The following is a 23,128-nucleotide window of genomic DNA, read 5'->3' as shown; positions in this document are numbered from 1 at the left end:
CTCATATGGCAAGAAATATCCTGAGGAGAAATCAAAACAGGAAGTGAGAAATCTGAGCTTTGTATGTATTCACCAGAGTCCCCAATGAAATCCCCTTGAGATATTAATGATGTTGCACTGCCTAGGGTTTCCACTAGATGTCAACCATCAATATAAATTATAATGAGACTTCTATGATGTTGTGGGAGTGAATGATAGCAGAATCTTTCAGGTGTCTGGCAGTCAGCCATTTTCTGATCACGCTTATTCCTCATGGTACCCACTTGCGTTCCATTTCTCACGAAGACAAGAAGGAATACTCCGGTTGTAACTTTATTGAAGCTATATGTTAAAAATATCCTAATGATTGATTCTGTACTTAGTTTGAAATGTTTCTTCGACCTGTAATATAACTTTTTGAAGTTTTTGTCAGATGTAACGCTGACCAGAATGAGCGTTTGGATATGTATACCAAACGCGCTAACAAAAGAAGGTATTTGGACATAAATAACGGACATTATCGAACAAAACAAACATTTATTGTGGACCTGGGATTCCTGGAGTGCTTTCTGATGTAGATCATCAAAGGTAAGGGAATATTTATCATGTCATTTCTTGTTTATGTTGACGTTAACATGGCGGCTAATTGTGACACATTTTTCTGAGCGCCGTCTCAGATTATTGCATGGCTGGCTTATTCCGTAAAGTTTTTTTGAAATCAGACACAGCGGTTGCATTAAGGAGAGGTATATCTATAATTCCATGTGTATAACTTGTATTATCATCTACATTTATGATGAGTATTTCTGTTGAATGATGTGGCTATGCAAAATCACTGGATGTTTTTGGAACTAGTGAATGTAACGCGCCAATGTAAACTCATATTTTGATAAATATGAACTTTATCAAACAAAACATGTAACATGAAGTCCTATTAGTGTCATCTGATGAAGATCATCAAAGGTTAGTGATTAATTTTATCTCTATTTGTGCTTTTGAAACTCCTCTCTTTCAAAGGAAAAAAAAATGGCTGTGTTTTTCTGTGGCTATATGTGGTGACCTAACATAATCGTTTGTGGTGCTTTTGCTGTAAAGCATATTTGAAATCGGACACTGTGGTGGGATTAACAACAAGAATAGCTTTAAAATGGTATGAGATACATGTATGTTTGAGGAATTTTAATTCTGAGATTTTTTATGTTTTGAAAATGGCGCCCTGCACGTTCACTGGCTGCTGTCATATCGATCCCGGTAGCGGGATGCAGCCATACGGAGTTAACAAGTTTTGGGATTCCTTTCTCTGCATGTTGAACGAGTGGATTACTCAAATCGATGGCGCCAACTAAACAGACTTTTTGGGATATAAAGAAGGATTTTATCTAACAAAACGACACTACATGTTATAGCTGGGACCCTTTGGATGACAAATCATAGGATGATTTTCAAAAAGTAAGTGAATATTTAATCACTATTTGTGAATTTATGAAACCTGTCGGCCGGTGGAAAAATATTTTGATGTGGGGCGGCGTCCTCAAACAATCGCATGGCATGCTTTCGATGTAATGGCTACTGTAAATCGCCCAGTGCAGTTAGATTAACAAGAATTTAAGCTTTCAACCGATAAAACCGATTGTATGTACCTACATGTTTAATGTCCATCATTTTTATGACTATTTATTTGAATTGCGCACCCTCCAGTTTCACCAGAAGTTGTCCCGCTAGCGGGACGCCTAGCCTGATATATACAGTTGAAGTCAGAAGTTTACATACACTTAGGTTGGAGTTATTAAAAATCGTTTTTCAACCACTCCACAAATTTCTTGTTAACAAACTATAGTTTTGGCAAGTCGGTTAGGACATCTACTTTGTGCATGACACAACTAATTTATCCAACAATTGTTTACAGACAGATTATTTCACTTATAATTCACTGTATCACAATTCCAGTGGGTCAGAAGTGTACATACACTAAGTTGACTGTGCATTTAAACAGCTTGGAAAATTCCAGAAAATAATGTAATGGCTTTAGAAGCTTCTGATAGGCTAATTGACATACTTTTAGTCAATTGGAGGTGTACCTGTGGATTTATTTCAAGGCCTACCTTCAAACTCAGTGCTTCTTTGCTTGACATCATGGGAAAATCAAAAGAAATCAGCCAAGACCTCAGAAAATAAATTGTAGACCTCCACAAGTCTGTTTCATCCTTGGGAGCAATTTCCAAATGCCTGAAGGTACCACGTTCATCTGTACAAACAATAGATACACAAGTATAAACACCATGGGACCACGCAGCCATCATACCACTCAGGAAGGAGACGTGTTCTGTCTCCTAGAGATTAACGTACTTTGGTGCGAAAAGTGCAAATCAATCCCAGAACAACAGCAAAGGACCTTGTGAAGATGCTGGAGGAAACAGGTACAAAGTATATATATCCACAGTAAAACAAGTCCTGTATCGACATAACCTGAAAGGCCGCTCAGCAAGGAAGAAGCCACTACTCCAAAACCGCCATTAAAAAGCCAGTCTACGGTTTGCAACTGCACATTGGGACAACGATCGTACATTTTGGAGAAATGTCCTCTGGTCTGATGAAACAAAAATAGAACTGTTTGGCCATAATGATAATCGTTATGTTTGGAGGAAAAAGGGGGAGGCTTGCAAGCCGAAGAACATCATCCCAACCGTGAAGCATGGGGGTGGCATCATCATGTTGTGGGGGTGCTTTGCTGCAGGAGGGACTGGTGCACTTCACAAAATAGGTGGCGTAATGAGGTAGGAAAATTATGTGGATATATTGAAGCAACATCTCAAGACATCAGTCAGGAAGTTAAAGCTTGATTGCAAATGGGCCTTCCAAATGGACAATGACCCCAAGCATACTTCCAAAGTTGTGGCAAAATGGCTTAAGGACAACAAAGTCAAGGTATTGGAGTGGCCATCACAAAGCCCTGACCTCAATCCTATAGAAAATGTGTGGGCAGAACTTAAAAAGCGAGCAAGGAGGCCTACAAACCTGACTCAGTTACACCAGCTCTGTCAGGAGGAATGGGTCAAAATTCACCCAACTTATTGTGGGAAGCTTGTGGAAGGCTACCCAAAACGTTTGACCCAGGTTCAACAATTTAAAGGCAATGCTACCAAATACTAATTGAGTGTATGTAAACTTCTGACCCACTGGGAATGTGATGAAAGAAATTAAAGCTGAAATAAATAATTCTCCCTACTATTATTCTGACATGTCACATTCTTAAAATGAAGTGGTGATCCTAACTGACCTAAAACAGGAAATTTTTACTAGGATTAAATGTCAGAAATTGTGAAACTGAGTTTAAATGTATTTGTCTAAGGTGTATGTAAACTTCCGACTTCAACTGTATTACCCAATATGTCATTTCCTGGCCCCTCTGCATAAAAAAAAAACGAATTAAATAACTAATAGAAACAAAAAGAAAACGGTAGTCCTGTCTTTAAATATGGATGGAATGTTTTATTAACCAACTGGAGTGTAGCCTAATGTTCCCTAGTGATGAGAACCACAATGGGCTGGTAGCATGAAGCAGGTTAATCATTCTTCACTCAGAGCCTTGGTGTTCCAGGTGTTGTTGTTCTATTCACAGGGGCAAATCTCTCAGGCTGCTGTGACTCAGAGCCAGAACATATCCTCCTGTAGAAGCCCGTAGCTGAATGCTTTAGCACACTCCCCCGCAGACCCTTTTTGTCAATCTATATCGTGGCTAACAAGCAACTGGGGAATACGCACAATGTGTATCTACCCCGCACGGATGCAGAAACGCATACTTGTTTGACTAACAGGATTTATTGACAATCTTGGATTTCACTTCAATAAGGGGAGTTCTGGAGAAGTGGGATTTTGTTTTTTACTGTCTATTATAAATAATGTAAATAATCTCTGTTTAGAAAAGGCTGCTTTATACCAATGCAAACATAATTAAACCTTACTGCTCCAGGTACTGCCAGATTCTGGAGGCCTTGATATTTTATGATCTTATTTTACTTGGGTGTATTTTTTCGATGTTACAGATACAGTAGATTTTCTGCAGGGTTTTTTCCTCACTCTCATTCAGTTTTCTGCAGTGTCTTTCCATACTGTCCATTCCTACAGGTACGGTACAGGATTTGATGGATAGGGTCTATACGTACCGATAACGCTGAGGAATGCCTGTGAGGACTTGATGCTTCCTGTTTGGCTGCTGGCTTTACAGTAGTAATGTCCTGTCTGCTCAGGCTTCAGGTCTCTCAGCACCAGATCCTCTTCATATTTGAACACGTTCCGGTCCAATAGGGTCCTATTGTGATACCTGGAGAGAAGAACATACCGTTAAAAACCTATACTGAAAATGTAATGTTTGTAAGTTGTTTAATATAATGTGTTATCTAGTCATGTTCCCCAAAAACTTTTGAAAGATTTTTTTCTGGCAAATGAACAAAGGAATGCATGATCATACCAGTAGTACTTGTCTGGCATGGGCGCCCCTGCTGCCTTGCAGCATAACATCACACGCTGTCCCTCATAGCGCACTTTGTCCTCTGGGTGCTTTACAATGTATGGCTTCTCTGCAAAGCAGTAGGAAACAAATCCTTGAAAACCTGGCTCTGGGACTGTTGTGAATGGTACCACAAAGGCATCCTGATCTAAATAAAACGTAATCAGGCCTACAGTTTAAACTCTTCTTGGTCTCCGTACTTATGAACAATGATTGGTGTGGGATTATGGTGAAATACTTCCCCTGTGACTGCATTTATTTTGATTTAGTTTCCATGTATATGTGCATGTAAAGGACTCAACTACTTCAGACTTTCCTCCAGTGGTCCGTATTGTAGTTTTAAATGTCCTTACCCTAGTCTGGCTACAGTAGATGGATGGTTATAATGACAGACTGCCTGGCTCAAAGCAGTACTAAGTACATAGAGAACATACTTCATCATTGGGATATTTGTTGATATTACTAACTTAGTATAACTCACCTGCGTACTTTAGAACTGCCCGTACCCAGGATGACCCACTGCTGTTGCTGGAGGTGGATGCAGTGGCCGGGGCAAACTTCTCCTTCCTGATGTAGAGCTGGCTGGGGGAGCTGGAGCAGACCCCTGGGAGCCTGAAGAGGCCTTTGGCGTCAGTGCGGGTACGGATGATCTTGGGTCTGCTGGCCAGCGCTATCCTGGCCCCTATCACGGGGACACCGGTCATACTGAGTACCTCTCCTTGGAGCATGTGGCCCACACACACACAGCGGCTACAGTCCTCACTGGGACGGCCATCGGGACACTCACGCTTACATTTGGCTGCAGATACACACACACAGACATACACAATAACACCCACACACAATACATTAGGCATACTATTACACATGATTAGAATGATTATTCAGATTTTACAGCCATATTGTGTATGTTTCTTTAGATTTACGACTTACGTGGGCATGGATTTTTCCCACATTTCTGGATTTCAGCTGCTCGACCAACACACTGCACTGTTATAGAGGTTCTCACACAGGTCCTCCTTCTGATCCTGCGACCCTTGCCGCAGGTCACTGAGCATGCTCCCCACATACCCCACTGAGTCCACTTGGCTAGTCAAACAACAGAGACATGGGACATAAACATGAATGATCCATATAATCTAACTGTAGCTTCAAAGAAAGGTGAAAGGAAAGATGCATTGTAAAACATATTATCACAGGACTTTTGCCAGGCTACTGGTCACCTGATGAAAGTGTGCCGTAACAGAATTGTTACATATCAGGTAGTTTCCTCCTCTTTCTGGGAGATAGCAGAGACAGTGCTGCCACTGATGATCATTAGAGAGGGAAGTGCACAGTGACAGCCTCCTCCTGATCAAAGTCCCTGGAGCTTTATGAACATTGAAGGTGTGTTGACGATGGTGACAGATAATTGTTAGAAGCCCATGTTAGGGAGAAGTTAGCAAAACTGTGGCATGTGGAGAAGATGGTTTTATGTACATTCTTAGAAAAAAGGTGTTATCTAGAATGTAATAGCGTTATTCGGCTGTCCCTATAGGAGAACCATTTGAATAACTATTTTTGGTTCCATGTAGAACCCTTTCCACAGAGGGTTCTACATTGAACCCACAAGGGTTCTACTTGGAACCAAAAATGGTTATCCTATGGGGACAGCTGAACCCTTTTTTCTAAGAGTGGTTCAGCATTGGCTCTACTGTGGCCGTAGTCACTGTATTTATTAACAGCCGCATACTGCAGCTCCATCTCAGATCTGTTGGGATTATCTTCATGTCAATAATGACCCCGATCAGCTGGTCAGTCTCTTGGTAGTGAATGAATTACGTAAAATTATAATTATTATGTTAGGCTTGATGTTAAATATTGTCATGGTATGTACACTGTAGGTCTATGTGTAGGTTGTGAGGATACCTTCACATGGCAGGGTGGCACACTCCCTCCTCTCTGTCTGGGGCCCCTGGCATGGCGGAACCAGTAGCAAGGGCATGGGCTGGATGCTCATACACTTCCTCTGACGGACCTGAATGCCCACGTCATTACAGGCTGTAGCAGAGCAGGGGCCCCAGGCAGACCAGTCCATCCAGTAGGCCTGAACTGGACACACAAGACAAGACATTGTGACAAGGGTGAGTATGGAATCCACATAGAAATAGAATTGGTAGAATGGTCACAGACCTAAAATTCCAGTCCTGGACTGAGAATTACAGATGTAGGATCTTAATTTGATCACTCTTTTGGAAATGCAAACTTGTAGTGTACTCAAGGTTTAAAAAGGCTTCTAAAGTTTGTAATTTCCACTTTAAAATGTCACTTGATTTGATTTGCCCTAACAAAAAATTTACATTAATTATAATCCACATCATAATTCACCTTTCTTGTTGCTGCAGGATTATTTTCTAGCTGTAGCAAACTGTCTCAAATTAAGATACGGCATCTTTATGTAAGTAACGTAGCCTGTAGTTTGAAAAAATAAGTCCAGGACTTTTACAGTTGAAAAAAGATAAACAGATCATTAGTGGGGCGATGTGGACAGACTCTGTATACAAATCCCAAAAGAAAGAAATGATCTCACTTCAATACATTTTTATAGAAAGTTAGCAAAAATAGATGAGATCTTGCTACCATGGAAAGGAAAATACCTGTCTATTTGTGGAAAAATCACCCTGATTAACTCTTTAGTCTCTTTTGCCTACTCCTAGTGACCTGCTTTTTAAATTATATGAACAAAAAATATTCAATTTTATTTGGAATGGCAAGCCAGACAAAATTAAAAGGGCCTATTTGTACAACGAATTCGGAGGGCAGAAATGATGAAATATTAAGGCATTAGACCTCTCACTAAAGGCATCAGTCATACAAAAGTTATACTTAAATCCAAACTGGTTCTCTAGTAAATTGACCCCATGTTCAAGAATGGCCTTTTCACCTTTATTCAGATTACACCTGCTCACTTTCGGTTGTTTGAAAAGGAAATAATCTCCAAAATATCGTTAAAAAAAAAAAGCCTTAGAAAGTTGGTTGCAATTTCTGAATAATCCACCTGAAAAGGCAGAACAAATAATACAACAAATATTGTGGTTAAACTCAAAAATACTAATTGATTAAAAAAATTGATTTTTCGATGAAATGTTTAAAAAAGGTATAATTTTTTTGAATGATATCATAAATAGGACATGCAGCTAACACAGACATATGGAAATGTCTGCTCTACCCAAAATTACAACCAACTAATTGCAGCATTACCACAAAAATGGAAGAGGCAAGCAAACAATACAATTATTATTATTTTAGCAACAAAAATGTATCTTTAATTTTCGATCTGTAGAAGCTATGAGAATAGAAAGGTTCAGTACTTGTGTGAAACATCACAGCACAGTTGGAAAATATATGGCAAATAGAAATCCAAAATGGATGGTGTTAAGAGATAGATGGGAGGGGTTGAATGGCGCTGAAGGGTGGGACTAATAAGATAACCAATGTAAAACATATGGGGTCTGTAAAATGTATATAGGTTCAGAAATTCTGTGAAATAGCACAGTTACGAATAGAAATCAAACTGGATGGACATCAGAAATAGAGGAAGGACATAAAAACAAAGAAAATATAACTATTGTAAAATAGATTGTGTCTGTATGTAAAATGTGTATAATATGTAAAAACTGAAGGTAGAAACCTAAGTGTTATTATTTATTAGTTTACTCCAATTGGGGGAAGGTTGGTAGGGTTTGCGGGGAATAATAAAGCTATATTTAAATTTTAAAAAGTATGTATATCTATATGTATATGTATGTACAGTTAAAGTTGTAAGTTTACATACACCTTAGCCAAATACATTTAAACTCAGTTTTTCACAATTCCTATCATTTAATCCTAGTAAAAATTCCCTGTCTTAGGTCAGTTAGGATCCCCACTTTATTTTAAGAATGTGAAATGTCAGAATAATAGTAGAGAGAATTATTTATTTCAGGTTTTATTTCTTTCATCACATTCCCAGTGGGTCAGAAGTTTACATACACTCAATTAGTATTTGGTAGCATTGCCTTTAACCTTTAAATTGTTGAACCTGGGTCAAACGTTTCGGGTAACCTTCCATAAGCTTCCCACAATAAGTTGGGTGAATTTTGACCCATTCCTCCTGACAGAGCTGGTGTAACTGAGTCAGGTTTGTAGGCCTCCTTGCTCGCACATGCTTTTTCAGTTCTGCCCACAAATGTTCTATTGGATTGAGGTCAGGGCTTTGTGATGGCCACTCCAATACCTTGACTTTGTTGTCCTTAAGCCATTTTGCCACAACTTTGGAAGTATGCTTGGGGTCATTATCCATTTGGAAGAGCCATTTACCAACATATACCAAGCTTTAACTTCCTGATTGATGTCTTGAGATGTTGCTTCAATATATCCACATAATTTACCTCCTCATGATGCCATCTATTTTGTGAAGTGCACCAGTCCCTCCTGCAGCAAAGCACCCCCACAACATTATGCTACCACCCCCGTGCTTCACTGCTGGGATGGTGTTCTTCGGCTTGCAAGCCTCCCCCTTTTTCCTCCAAACATAACGATGGTCATTATGGCCAAACAGTTCTATTTTTGTTTCATCAGACCAGAGGACATTTCTCCAAAAAGTCTCCATGTGCAGTTACAAACCGTAGTCTGGCTTTTTTATGGTGGTTTTGGAGCAGTGGCTTCTTCTTTGCTGAGCGGCCTTTCAGGTTATGTTGATATAGGACTCGTTTTACTGTGGATATATATACTTTTGTACCTGTTTCCTCCAACATCTTCACAAGGTCCTTTGCTGTTGTTCTTGGATTGATTTGCACTTTTCACACCAAAGTACGTTCATCTCTAGGAGACAGAACGCGTCTGCTTCCTGAGTGGTATGACAGCTGCGTGGTCCCATGGTGTTTATGCTTGCGTATCTATTGTTTGTACAGATGAATGTGGTACCTTCAGGCATTTGGAAATTGCTCCCAAGGATGAACCAGAGTTGTGGAGGTCTACAATTGTTCTTCTGAGGTCTTGGCTGATTTCTTTTGATTTTCCCGTGCTGTTTAAAGGCACAGTCAACTTAGTGTATGTAAACTTCTGACCCACTGGAATTGTGATACAGTGAATTATAAGTGAAATAATCTGTCTGTAAACAATTGTTGGATAAATTACTTGTGTCATGCACAAAGTAGATGTCCTAATCGACTTGCCAAAACTATAGTTTGTTAACAACACATTTGTGGAGTGATTGAAAAACGGGTTTTAATGACTCCATCCTAAGTGTATGTAAACTTCCGACTTCAACTGTATATATGTATGAATGTTTATTTATGCATATGTATGGGTATGTACGTGTATGTATATGGATATACAGTATATATATTTACCCCCAAAATATATGGGGGATTGGAAATGATGCAGACAATTACATTGATGGAATCAACAATCTTTCTGCAATATTAAGCTGATCCACCCCCCCCCCCAAAAAAAAGGGGGGAAAAGGGGGGGGAAAGAAAAAACAGATCATTAGTGGCCATAACAGAGCAGCAGATGCATGGCTTAAGTGGCTTTACCTCCACTGAGGTTCTGTTTCGGCTCAGTATACAGCACAGTAACTAGGGGTGACATGGATAGTTGGCTAATCCCCTCACAAAATTCCATTATCCCCTAAGCACAGTATGGGTTCAGAATCCTGAACACAAAGCTATTATAGCACATCTACTTTATAACCTATGTGAATGGGGCATGGTGCATGGTGGTCTGTGGGTACCTGGTGGGCACTGGAAGCGGACGTAGTAGTTGGAGCAGATGCGTCCGTAGGCCTGCTCCTTGTTGATGCACCAGAAGCCCTTCTCCAGGCTGGAATGAGTCACCTCCCCAGTCTCTGCTGCTGCCACCCAGTCCGTGGTGCGGGCCTCCATGGCCACCGGCCGGGCACACACCCTCTCCCTATAGTAGAACTGGATGGCCTCTAACCGCTCGTAGTCTCCATTCCCCCCTGGATGGTCGATGTTGAACCAGGACGTCCATTCAGTCACGCCTGCCATACATGCAGATTGGGAGAAGGGAGACATAGACAAGGAGATACAAATCACAACTAGGGGGTAAGGTTGCACAGTTAGTTTTTATTTACTCCTTTTTCTCCCCAATTTCATGGTATACAATTGGTAGTTACAGTCTTGTCTCATCGCTGCAACTCCCGTACAGACTCGGGAGAGGCGAAGGTTGAGAGCCGTGCGTCCTCCGAAACACAAGCCAACCAAGCCGCACTGCTTCTTAACACAATGCCCACTTAACCCAGAAGCCAGCCGCACCAATGTGTCGGAGGAAACACTGTACACCTGGCGACTGTGTAAAGCATGCACTGCGCCCGGACCACCACAGGATTCGTTAGTGCGACAAAGGGACAAGGACATCCCTGCCGGCCAAACCCTCCCTTAACCCAGACGACGCTGGGCCAATTGTGCGCCGCCCCATGGGTCTTCTGGTCGCGGCTGGCTGCGACAGAGCCTGGACTCGAACCCAGAATCTCTAGTTGCACAGCTAGCACTGCATCGCAGTGCCTTAGACCACTGCGCCACTCGCAAGGTTGCACAGTTTAAGAGAATAGTCTGCTACTGTCATTGTCTGCTGAGTAGAGACGCCCAGGGGAGCCTGCGTTGACCAAACTCTTTCCAAGCCAACTCAGAAGGCAGATGAGGAGGGAAAGTGTCATGTCGTCTAGCTTTTGTCTGCCACATGTTCAACTCTGAGATTTTCCAAAGATGTGAAGAAACAGCCTCGCTGCATTGCATTAGCAACATACCATGGATCTCTGAATAATAGATTTCATCATTGGAACGAGTCCCTTGGGAGGCATCGAGAGAGAAGTGAAGTGATCTATTGGTGGACGTTGTCAGGATGTGTGCTCACCGTGCTGTGTGCTATCGTCGGTAGACATTCTCAACAGACATAGTGACCTCTCTCTCTAGTCTCTCTGTTCATTTAAAAGCCAGTGGTTTTCAACCCTGTGGTGACATTAGGTATTTAGTTTTAATTTCCTGTATCTGGATAATGTATGTGTTGGCTTACATATTAATTTGGACTGGATTTAATGAATAGTTGCTTAAATTAAACTACACTCATGTGAATATAAAGTAGACTCCATGCTATTGTTTGCTCTGATATGATCCTGGCAGGTTAACACCATTGTCTCATTCCACCAGACTGCTCATTCAAAGGAGCGAGACTGAATGTAAGCATAATGGAATGTGAGTGCTGAGTGGGAACTGAACATTGATTACACATTAGAAACAGGGTATAGTTGATGAATTAGAGAAGGGGGTGGGGCTCATAGAGTCTCAAGATTGGCCTTGGACTGGAAATGGACTTGACCCCTAAATTTGATAGCTTGTATGTATAAATGTTACTAGTATGTAATGAAACTGTAAAAATCGATTTTCTGCACTTGCCATGGGTGTGTAAAGCCTGTGAGTTTCAGTACATCAAAGGAAGGAAACCCCTCTGTCTGAGGCAGAAGACACATTTTAACAATTTTCCTCCTCTTCAGATGAGGAGTATGAAGGATCGGACCAATACGCAGCGTGGTAAGTGTCCATGATAGTTTAATAAAACTGAACACGACAAAATACAAAAATAACAAAGTGAACGATAACGAAAACCGAAACAGTCCTGAAATGTGAAACTAATACAGGAAACAATCACCCACAACACACAATGGAAAACAGGCTACCTAAATATGGCTCCCAATCAGAGACAACGATAAACAGCTGCCTCTGATTGGGAACCACACCAGGCCAAACACATAGAAAAACAACAACATAGAAAAAATAACATAGACTGCCCACCCTAACTCACGCCCTGACCAAACTAAAATAGAGACACAAAAACGGAACTAAGGTCAGGACGTGACAACATTGTTGAGTGAGTTTTCCCTCCTCAGGTTGTATAGGTCAACCAGGTGGTATTAGGAGTGAGCTTACTCACTCACCTGTGGTCTGCTGTGGCTCAGTAAGCATGTTGTAGGCCAGCTTCCTGCTCCTGTCTGTCTGACTCCACTTCCTGAGCAGAGAGCTGTTCCTGAAGGGCCCTGGATGAGGAGAACCACACCATGAATACAACCTAACACCATGACCAGCAGGGCCCAACCTAACCTGCACCGCTGCACCACTACCACACTGTAACACTGTAACAGTGACCTCAGGAGCTCTGCTCAATGGATCCACCAAGTTTTACAATGGGGAGAACCAGATTTATGGAAGCCGGTTTTCGAGTCTGCGGACCTACTTGTCTGAGGAGTTCGTCCTCGGCATGTTCTCATCAATTTGTCTGAGTGTCTGTGAATGTGAGAAGAATGTCTACGTCTCACTCCGTGGGCTGTGGTTGAAGGCCAGGGAGAAGTATTGGGGTGGGACACCTGATCTTGGTGCACTGACGCTGGGGTGTCTGTGTTTCCAGATCCCCCGGCTTTGTCTGGGTGCCACCAGAATACAAAGACAAGCCTGGTTCTCTTTTACCGCCCCCGTGAGCTAGCTAGGTGCCAGCAATCAGTCTGGAAGAGCTCCATCCAGATGTGTGTGAGAACACCTGATATCACACACACGCAGTCACACACTAGTCAGAAGACTACACCACAGTCCAAGCACGTTCAGTTTTTTCTCAACGAAACACTGTCCAGTCTCATTAAGGACCTGGGGCCATATGGAAAATCTCTCTCTCTCTCTCTCTCTCTCTCTCTCTCTCTCTCGCTCTCTCTCTCGTTCTCTCGCTCTCTCTAATCAGAAGCCGATGAATGAGCTGGAGCCTCTATAAAGGGAGATGGACTGGAGGGAGAAAGAGAGGGAGAGTGATGGAGAGAGGGAAAGTAGGAAGGACAAGCAGAGATGATTCCTCATGGTTTCTCAATGAGCCACGTACCAGAGGTTACATTCCTCCACTCTCTGAGGGAAACCTTGTCTATGTCTAGTGGCGTGATAGTGTGTCTGAAACTGTGTGTGTCTTCGAGCTAGTTTTCTGGCTGCCCTCTTTGAAACAAGTCCTAGCTGTTGGGTCCCTCCACAGCCCAAACGTCCCCCCTTAAATGAACACGTCTCCATCAATAAAGCCAGGATGCTGAGGAGACCCATTGAGACACACACAGCTGAGAGGAATCAGCTCACGTAAGCCATCCGTTAGTAGTGACTTGTACAGCATATGCTGCCAATATGCCTTACTTTTCCCTCTTTTCCACCTCATCCCAGTCTCAGATACGGTTTGGCCTTGATCCATCAGTCATCTCTACATCTGCCTTCTCTTCCCTTCTCTGACTTTCCTCTGTATCTTCATCTGATCTTGTCATTATGCTGGAATGGCCCATGCAGCAACGCAGCCAGTTGTCCCCTTTGATATTACACACACTTACATTCACATCCCACATATGTGTCAGCGTCAGGCATCAAAGGGCTGACAGTGGAGACGTGTGTCCTTTCTTTCGGTTCCCAACCGCCTGCCTGAAGCCATCGTGGCCAAAGAAAGCCATTCCCACCACGGACTGTCTCGCGGCCTGCCTGACTGACTGGCTGTCTGTGAGAGCGCTTACCACTTTAGGAGGTCCACCGCTGAGTTTATGGACACAGTCACAAAGACCCAAAGCAGAGGCAAGCTTCAGTCCCTCTGCTATTTATTGCTGACTGTGGGTCTTTTTTTGTTACGCCAACACGATTCTCTTCCAATTTTATGGCTTTGGAGCATTTTTTCCTAGTATGGTCTTCAACCCAGTGAATGGCTTCTCTTACAAGTGGTATTACGTAAGTTCCAGGTCAGCCTTTGCAGTCTGCTTAAACCAGACTGACCGCTGCCCTCTGCTTTGTAGGCCTACATACTGCAGCTGTGTGTTTAACAGTAAAGCAAGGGGCTATCTTTCAATGCAAGGTGGGCTTTTCATATCTGGCTTGATACTGTAGATCATAGACAGGGGTTTTAATATTTGATTGACATGATAGAATGACTGGCTAAATAGAAACAAATGTCTCTCCGCACAACCTCTGCACTGCTGGTGTGCCTATGCGGGCTTGGACACACTTCCAAGTGACGTTGTCATATTAACAATCTACTGGACAGAGAACTGCACTATTACCAGCCTTGGATACTCCAACAGGGGCACATTGCTTACACTTATCACTTCAAGATGTTTGATATTGAAGCCTAAACCATTAAAAGATTACAAGAGTAATTTTATGAGGTGCATAATGGCATTAAAGCTTTTTATGTCGGAATCCATATTTAATATAATATAAACACGTCAGCCTTGCAACTTCAGCTATGGCAGTTGTTTAAGTGCACTGGCCTGAGTGGCCTCGGCTCCAGTAGTTGACTTTGACTATTTAACGTTCCTTTGAGTGGCTTGTTAACACTTTATATGTGAATTTAAAAAGCCAGTGATTTTATATGTGCTGTTTCATGCTAATGGTACGTCAGTGGCGTTACCTCATCCAAAACATGTTGAAACACACTGTTATGTCAGAGGAAACACACTTAAACTTAACCGGATTTCCTCCTTTGTTTGAGGTCCTTACTCCTGTTTAACTTTCCCTAATAGAGGCCTCTCTCCTACCTCGCCACCACCCTCGTAAAACACCAACCCAGGAACAAGATACTGAAAGAGGTCAAAGTATAGTCCCATGTAATGGAACCAATACATTAGCAATGGTTCCAAGTATGTTTCTGTGCCTATTAGCAGACCCTCTTTCTCCCCCTTAATATAGACACACAGGCTAGCTTTTCTCAAAATAGACACACAGGTTAGCTTCTCTTAATATAGACACACAGGCTAGCTTCTCTTAATATAGACATACAGGCTAGCTTCTCATAATAAAGCTGAATACCATGCAATGTTATATTAGTGATGGAGGCGAACTCTCAACTGGGTGTTAGAATTTCTACGTCAGATCCAGTATTGTCTCAAGCTCCCCTCTTCCTGCTTCTGCCCTTGCACTGCTTTGGCCATTCTGGACTCTGGTACTTATTCTGGGGATCTTGCCACTATAAAGTGGTGCTGGGCTTTAGTTACAGGGTACACAAGGACAAAAACATCTATTAATACTGCAGGCCCTTCTAAATGCCATTCTCCTCTCCTGTTGCCTTCTCAGCCGGGTGTTTTCCGAGACAGAGCTGCATGCACACTCGGCAGCTGCCAGATGCTAATAAAAAGTTGCAGAAAATGAAAAAATAAGTTTTGAAGTTACCCAGAGAAAGGACTTCAGTAGTCAGATTAGACAGATTTCCAACCCAGATCTGTCTGGGCAGAGACACAGGCCTTTCAGCAGGTCTGGAGATTGTTTAAAATATTCCAGAGCCTTACAAGAAGAAAATGTAAAAACACTTTTCTGTGTTATGTAACAGCTTGGATGAGTGGCTCACGGGGCTGAGCACTGGGCTGAATGTTGAGCGTCTCTCCACACAGTGTTGATGCAACTTTGCCATGCCACAGCCCCACACTTAAGTGTAATAACAGGTGTGTGCAGTGTTAGAGCACTGGAAACATCCGTCACCTGGCCTTATTAAGATTTAGGCAGTAAGGAGATATTTGTTCAAAATCAGAAGCATTTTATTTAGACAAGGATTTGTGTCAAACCAATGGACATTAAATGATTGCCCAGAAAGTGTGCCTGTGTGTACGTATGCATGTGAGTTTTTATGCCATGGCCTTGCAGACATGTGGAAGTTGCTTTGTTTAGTTAGCCTATTATCTGGCTGAGGTGTGCTGTGGTAGAAGAATCAGATGGTCTCTCTCTCTCTGTTTTCTCCCTCCATCAATCTTGGCTTCAGGGCTGGTTGGGGAGCCAATGACTGATTCTTGGTCAAAGGCATATGTGCCTCATTATACAGTTTTGCCCCTGACATGAACTAATGATGCAAATCCACCACAAGATTTAGGGGGATTTAAAAAAAGAACACAGCGGCTTTGTGTTCTTAATGTGATTTTTTTCTACCACACTGCATTTCCGTATTCAGGCTATAAAAAAAACAATTGGCCTCAATGGTATTTCCCCATTAAGTCCACTGCAAGTGCTCACCTGGGTTTCTGCAATGGGTATACACGAGCTCTAGAAACAACTGCTTCTTGAGCATTAGCCTAGTCCTATGCTTCAAAGTAATGTTTGTGCACTTTCATCCTCAAACGCAGGCACCGCATCTTCAAACGGTAGTGAGCCAGAGAGAAACTGGAGTCATATCATTTGGGCCTTCACGTGGTGATTGCTGGGAATACAAGGGACTTTGATCCCTTTCTTCTCTCTCCCATTCTCATTTAAGTCAATGGGCTACACATCCTGGTGTGGTGATTGTGGTTTAGCTGGACCACTGCTCTCCAGTTAGTCTGTGGCCAGCATCTGGAGAATGAGCTAGTCCCTCTGAATGAAGCCGATTAGCACAGCCGATTAGCACAGCCGATTAGCACATTGACTTTGGAGCTCTGAGACTGCTTCTTCATGGTCCCAGTTGGCCCACCTCCACCTCTATCTATCCCGAGACTGGTATGGGAGATTACAGTTCATTACGGGCAGCCTATGTGGCATCTGGCTCTTTAAAACACTCCACTAAGACCTGGGACTTAGTTTAGCTTGACTGATAGTCAGTCACAGTGTCCCATTTCGGTATAGCATCCAGGAGCAGAAGCTATCTCTTCAAATATGGAAAACACATCATACATCTCTGAACCCTGAGAGGGATGGAGATAATGATGGGGGGAAAGTGATAGAGAAGGAGCAGGAGGGAAATGAAAAGTAAAAGGAAAGAGTGAGACAGGGAGAGGGGAAACCAGAGAGAGTCATTTCACCTGTCAGTTATGTGAGAAAGTGGGATAGAGGATTTGTGTTTACTTGTTTTATTGGTGAGTGCTGACTTGGTGAGTGCTCCAGCCGTCGGGTAATGTATCGAGGTGAGATGGGGACAAATACTACCCATGTCTGCCACAATGTGTTGGCGAGTGAATACATCACTATCCATTCTATCAAACACCTAGTCAGTGTGATAATTTTCCTGAACAGGCAAAACTATCCAGTACTTGCACTGAATTCTTAAAGAATCCCAAGGCTATCCATCCATTATAACACACTTACTGTATAATAACTAGTCTACTGCCACTTTCACACACCCCTCAAATTGAGGGGCCCTGATCCCTACAAAGAGATTATATAATCACCCGCAGAGAAACATGTGTTACCCCTAACATCCATCTGCTTCTCATTAACATGACAGCATGTTAGTAAAATGAGAGTGCTGGTGACTTCACACAACATGATTAACACTTCCAGTGGTGGGATATCCCTGCAGAGACAGACAGCCCCCCTGTGGTGCTACAGTATGATCTCACCATTCACAACTAAAGAACCACTACTGGTCCAACACTGACATCCACTGGGATAGGCTACTTTCTCAGCTTGCAAAGTTTAGGTTCAGGAAGACAGAGATGTGTGCACGTATTTCTAATGATTGATTTGATTGGTTTATTTTAAATTTCGTGCCATACACCGTTTGGTGCCAAGACACTATTTCTTAAAGTACATGTGCACAAAACTCAAAACAAAATGAAATGTAACAAATTCAAATTCTAAAATAGTAATCGTAACTAATAAAAACATCTGAAAATGTTCAAATTGAAGGGCTAGACCTGTCGCTATTTTCCTTATATACAGAGTTTACAAAACATTAGGAACACCTTCCTGATTTTGAGTTTCACCCCCTTTTGCCCTCATAACATCCTCAATTCATCGGGGCATAGATTCTACAAGGTGTCAAAAGTGTTCCACAGGGATGCTGGCCCATGTTAACTCCAATGCTTCCCACAGTTGTGTCAAGTTGGCTGGATGTCCTTTGGGTGGTGGACCATTCTTGATACACACGGGAAACTGTTGAGCGTGAAAAACCCAGCAGCGTTGCAGTTCTTGACACACTCAAACTGGTGTACCTGGCACTTACTACCAAACCCCGTTCAAAGGCACTTAAATCTTTTGTCTTGCCCATTCACCCTCTGAATGGCACACTTACACAATGTGTCTCAATTGTCTCAAGGCTCAATATCCTTCTTTAACCTGTCTCCTGCCCTTCATCTACACTGAAGTGGATTTATCAAGTGACATCAATAAGAGATCATAGCTTTCATCTAAATTCCCTTGGTCAGTCTATGTCATGGAAAGAGCAGGTGTTCTTAATGTTTTGTACACTCAGTGTTTATGCTCCACTTTCTATAAGCTTTTTAATTGAGTGCCAGTCAGACCTTTGGTGCGGGAAAAGCTTAAAGCAGCAGCACGTAAAGATGTAAGCATATTTATTTTTTAATTAGCCACGGGAGGAGGGTGATGGGATGGAAGTAATTTGCATATCTACTGGCTGATAATTGAGGCTGTGTGAGTTCAGTTTGTGCCCTCGTGTCCTCCTTATTTCTCTCTCAGTCAGGTGACTGCAGGAAAAGGGGGAATGGTGGTGTGGGCCAGCCTTAATCCATTTAGTGCCTTCACTGCAAACACACACACAATCTCACAGGGAGAGAGTGCTACACTGACCTTCAATGTGTTATATGTATTTGTAAATCCGCTGAATGGCACAAATACACAATCCATTTCTCAATTGTCTCAAGGCTTAAAAATCCATCTTTAACCTGTCTCCTCCCCTTCATCTACACTGATTGAAGTGGATTTAACAAGTGATATCAATAAGGAATAATAGCTTTCATCAGGACTCACCTGGTCAGTCTGTCATGGAAAGAGCGGGTGTTCCTAATGTTTTGTCCACTCAATGTATACTTTTATGCCATAAGAATGAGCTACTACATACAAGCAGTGGATCATTGACAGCATGTGTCAGAATGATGAAGCTGTTCAGGCTTCAGGGTTGAATTGGCTATTATGAAGTTCTCATTTGAGTAATGACGTTGCTTACCACAGCTACAGTTAAATGGCATGCAAGACAACGGCAATGATACAAAACGAAGAACCTATTCTAAAATGTCCTGGAAAATGAGTTCTGCTGATAAGTACACAAACAATTTCAATTACTTTTTGTGGGATATGTAAAAAGGCAGAGTGATATAATTATTTGCATATCAATAATGAATCTGAACTAACATCACATTTTGAGGAGGACATTAACTTGACATACCTTGAGCCGCTGCCACTGCCACCAGGAAAGACAGGAGTAGTGACACTTTTGTAACGTCCCACATGGTGTCCCACAATTACAAACTTGGATGCTTTCCTTCTCTCTCTCTGCGTGTATTATATTATCAAGTCAAGAAGAAATTGTGCTGTTCTTCAAAATGGCAGGCTACAGAGTCTGAGTGCTCTCAGGTGTGAATGATGGTGGTTGGAAACCTGCTGCTGTCCCTAAACCCAGCCATATGAGGATTGTAAGTTAGACGGGGAACAGGAGTCTTAAAAGAAGGGACACCCAGAGTGCAGTCTAATCCAGCCCCCCTCTGCTCACCATTGGCCAGTGCTCTCTCACATCTGTGTCTTCCATAACACTCCCCAAAAAATGCAGGAGAGAGCGGGGTGGAATATTACCTCAAATAAAAGGGTATTTTTTTACTTTCCACAGAGTAAGATTTCATCGGTTCTGTCTGGATTGTAATACGTTTTTGGGCTGTTACTGAATGTTGTATCCACCAGAGTACACAGAATGCATCACGCTAAGATATTATGATTATGTTTGTATCCAGAACTCGTAAAAACGGACAGCTTTTCTACAGTATGCTCAACCTCAGTGTAGTGTAATTGATGAAACAAGCCTGTCAATTGCGTAACAATGGCATTCAAATTGGCCTTAACCAAAAATATATACTTTGCCATGCAAAACATGTTTTTGTCATACAATTCATCAAAGGAACTACACTGAACAAAAATATAAACACAACATGCAACAATTTAAAAGATTTTACTGAGTTACAGTTCATATAAGGAAATCAGTCAATTGAAATAAATCCATTAGGCCCTAATCTATGGATTTCACATGACTGGGAATACAGATGCATCTATTGGTCGCAGACACCTTTTAAAAAAGTAGGGGCGTGGATCAGAAAACCAGTTACTGTCTGGTGTGACCATTTGCCTCATGCAGCGTGACACATCTCCTTCGCATAGATTTGACTGTTGATTGTGGCCTGTGGAATGTTGTCCCACTCCTATTCAATGGCTGTGCGAAGTTGCTGAATATTGGCGGGAACTTGAACACGCTGTCGTACACGTCGATTCAGAGCATCCCAAACATGCCCAACGGGTGACATGTCTGGTGAGTATGCAGGCCATGGATGAACTGGGACATTTTCAGCTTCCAGGAATTGTGTACAGATCCTTGGGGGTCATGCATTATCCTGCTGAAACATGAGGTGATGGCGGTGGATGAATGGCATGACAAGAAGATCATCAAGGACAACAACCACCCGAGCCACTGCCTGTTCACCCCGCTACCATCCAGAAGGCGAGGTCAGTACAGGTGCATCAAAGCTGGGACTGAGAGACTGAAAAACAGCTTCTATCTCAAGGGCATCAGACTGTTAACCTCTACAGGGTTGGTGGGTCCCCCTCGGGATGGTTGAACTAACGTAGGCTAATGCGATTAGCATGAGGTTGTAAGTAACAAGAACATTTCCCAGGACAAAGACATATCTGATAGACAGAAAGCTTAAATTCTTGTTAATCTAACTAATCTAACTGTCCAATTTACAGTAGCTAATACAGTGAAAGAATACCATGCTATTGTTTGAGGAGAGTGCACAGTTATGAACATGAAACGTTTTTAATAAACCAATTAGGCACATTTGGGCAGTCTTGATAGAAAACAGAAACACAATGGTTCATTGGATCAGTCTAAAACTTTGCACATACACTGCTGCCATCTAGTGACCAAAATCTAAATTGCGCCTGGGCTGGAATAATACATTGTGGCCTTTCTCTTGCATTTCAAAAATGGCACAAAAAAAGGCATGGGTTTTTAACCACATCTAATGTGTTATATTCTCCTACATTAATTTCACATTTCCACAAACTTCAAAGTGTTTCCTTTCAAATGGTATCAAGAATATGCATATCCTTGCTTCAGGTCCTGAGCTACAGGCAGTTAGATTTGGGTATGTCATTTTAAGCGAAAATTTGAAAAAAAGGGTCCGATCCTTATTAAACAGCCATCACTAACACAAAGAGGCTGCTAGTCACTTTAATAATGCTTACATACTCATCTCATATGTATATATTGCATTTTATACAATCTATTGCATCTTGCCTATGCCGCTCAGTCATCCATATATTTATATGAACATATTCTTATTCCATCCCTTTAGACTTGTGTGTATTAGGTAGTTGTTGTGGAATTGTTAGATTACTTGTTAGATATTACTGCACTGTCAGAACTAGAAGCACAAGCATTTCACTACACCCGCATTAATATCTGCTAACCGTGTGTATGTGACCAATAAAATTTGATTTGATTTGACAATGGGTCTCAGGATCTCATCACGATCTCTCTGTGGATTCAGATTGCCATCGATAAAATGCGATTGTGTTTGTTGTCCGTAGCTTATGTGTGCCCATACCATAACCCCACTGTCACCATGGGGCACTCTGTTCACAACGTTGAAATAAGCCAACCGCTATCTGCCCAGTAGAGTTGAAACCAGAATTCATTCTCCAGCGTGCCAGTGGCCATTGAAGGTAGGCATTTGTCCACTGATGTCGTTTACGACACAAAACTGCAGTTAGGTCAAGACCCTGGTGAGGACGACAAGCACACAGATGAGCTTCTTCGGTTCTGCAAACCAATAGTTTCATCAGCTGTCCGGGTGGCTGGTCTCATGATCCCGCTGGTGAAGAAGCCGGTTGTGGAGGTCCTGGGCTGGTGTTGTTACATGTGGTCTGTGGTTGTGAAGCCGGTTGGAAGTCCTGCTAAATTCTCAAAAACAATGTTGGAGGCAGCTTATGGAAGATAAATGAGCATTCAAGTTGCTGGAAATTCTCTGGTAACATGCTGGCAACATGCTCCCTCAAAAGAGTGACCTTTTATTGTCCATAGCACAAGGTTCACCTGTGTAATGAGCATGCTGGTAAATCAGCTTCTTGATATGCCACACCTGTCAGGTCGATGGATTATCTTGGCAAAGGAGAAATTCTCACGTTGTGCACAAAATTTGAGATAAATAAGCTTTTTGTGTGTATCGAAAATTTCTGGGATCTATGATTTCAGCTTTTGAAACATGGGACCAACTCTTTACATATTGCATTTATATTTTTGTTCAGTATAAAAAGGTTTGTTCTCTCCCTGTCGGAGTCCATGACTATTGCCAAGTTCACGTGCTATCTGAGTTATCAGAAATTCCTAGTTCCAAGAAAATTCTGTTGCCAAGTTGCGACGTTTCACCACTAACCTTTAACCTTTTCAAGTACAACCTTAGCAATATGGAGAATGTAGCTAGTTGACCATATTGTCTATGCTAGCTAACTTTATTATTATTATTTATTATCAACGTTAGATAGCTTATCAAGCTAGCTAAAATCTTATTGGTTGCAGAATTGTTCCGACTTCTAAAGCACTTCACAATCATGTCAGACTTATGACTTCCCGCTTCCTAGTTTCCCATTTCTGACGAGCATGTGAAGCCAGCATGGTGCTTTCAAGACAACTCGGAACTTT

General features: G+C 42.1%; 1 protein-coding gene across 1 annotated transcript in view; it reads right to left on the bottom strand.

Annotated features, from left to right (window-relative positions):
- The window catches only part of LOC139539730 (cartilage intermediate layer protein 1-like), a 29,922-nt gene extending 10,093 nt beyond the window's left edge, over positions 1 to 19,829 (bottom strand). The window contains exons 1-8 of the mRNA XM_071342940.1: positions 19,607 to 19,829; positions 12,462 to 12,560; positions 10,242 to 10,511; positions 6,395 to 6,577; positions 5,420 to 5,575; positions 4,968 to 5,285; positions 4,448 to 4,556; positions 4,143 to 4,300 (exon numbers count right to left, since the gene is read on the bottom strand). Coding sequence (XP_071199041.1) covers positions 4,143 to 4,300; positions 4,448 to 4,556; positions 4,968 to 5,285; positions 5,420 to 5,575; positions 6,395 to 6,577; positions 10,242 to 10,511; positions 12,462 to 12,560; positions 19,607 to 19,670 — 1,357 coding nt within the window. The 5' untranslated portion in view covers positions 19,671 to 19,829. The remainder of the gene's footprint in view (positions 1 to 4,142; positions 4,301 to 4,447; positions 4,557 to 4,967; positions 5,286 to 5,419; positions 5,576 to 6,394; positions 6,578 to 10,241; positions 10,512 to 12,461; positions 12,561 to 19,606) is intronic.
- Between the last annotated feature and the right edge of the window lie 3,299 nt (positions 19,830 to 23,128).

The sequence above is a fragment of the Salvelinus alpinus genome, chromosome 15 (genome assembly GCF_045679555.1).
Source record: "Salvelinus alpinus chromosome 15, SLU_Salpinus.1, whole genome shotgun sequence".
In the NCBI taxonomy this organism is placed as follows: domain Eukaryota; kingdom Metazoa; phylum Chordata; class Actinopteri; order Salmoniformes; family Salmonidae; genus Salvelinus; species Salvelinus alpinus.
Note: the sequence above shows the minus strand (reverse complement) of the source record. Positions and strands in the feature narration are given on the sequence as shown.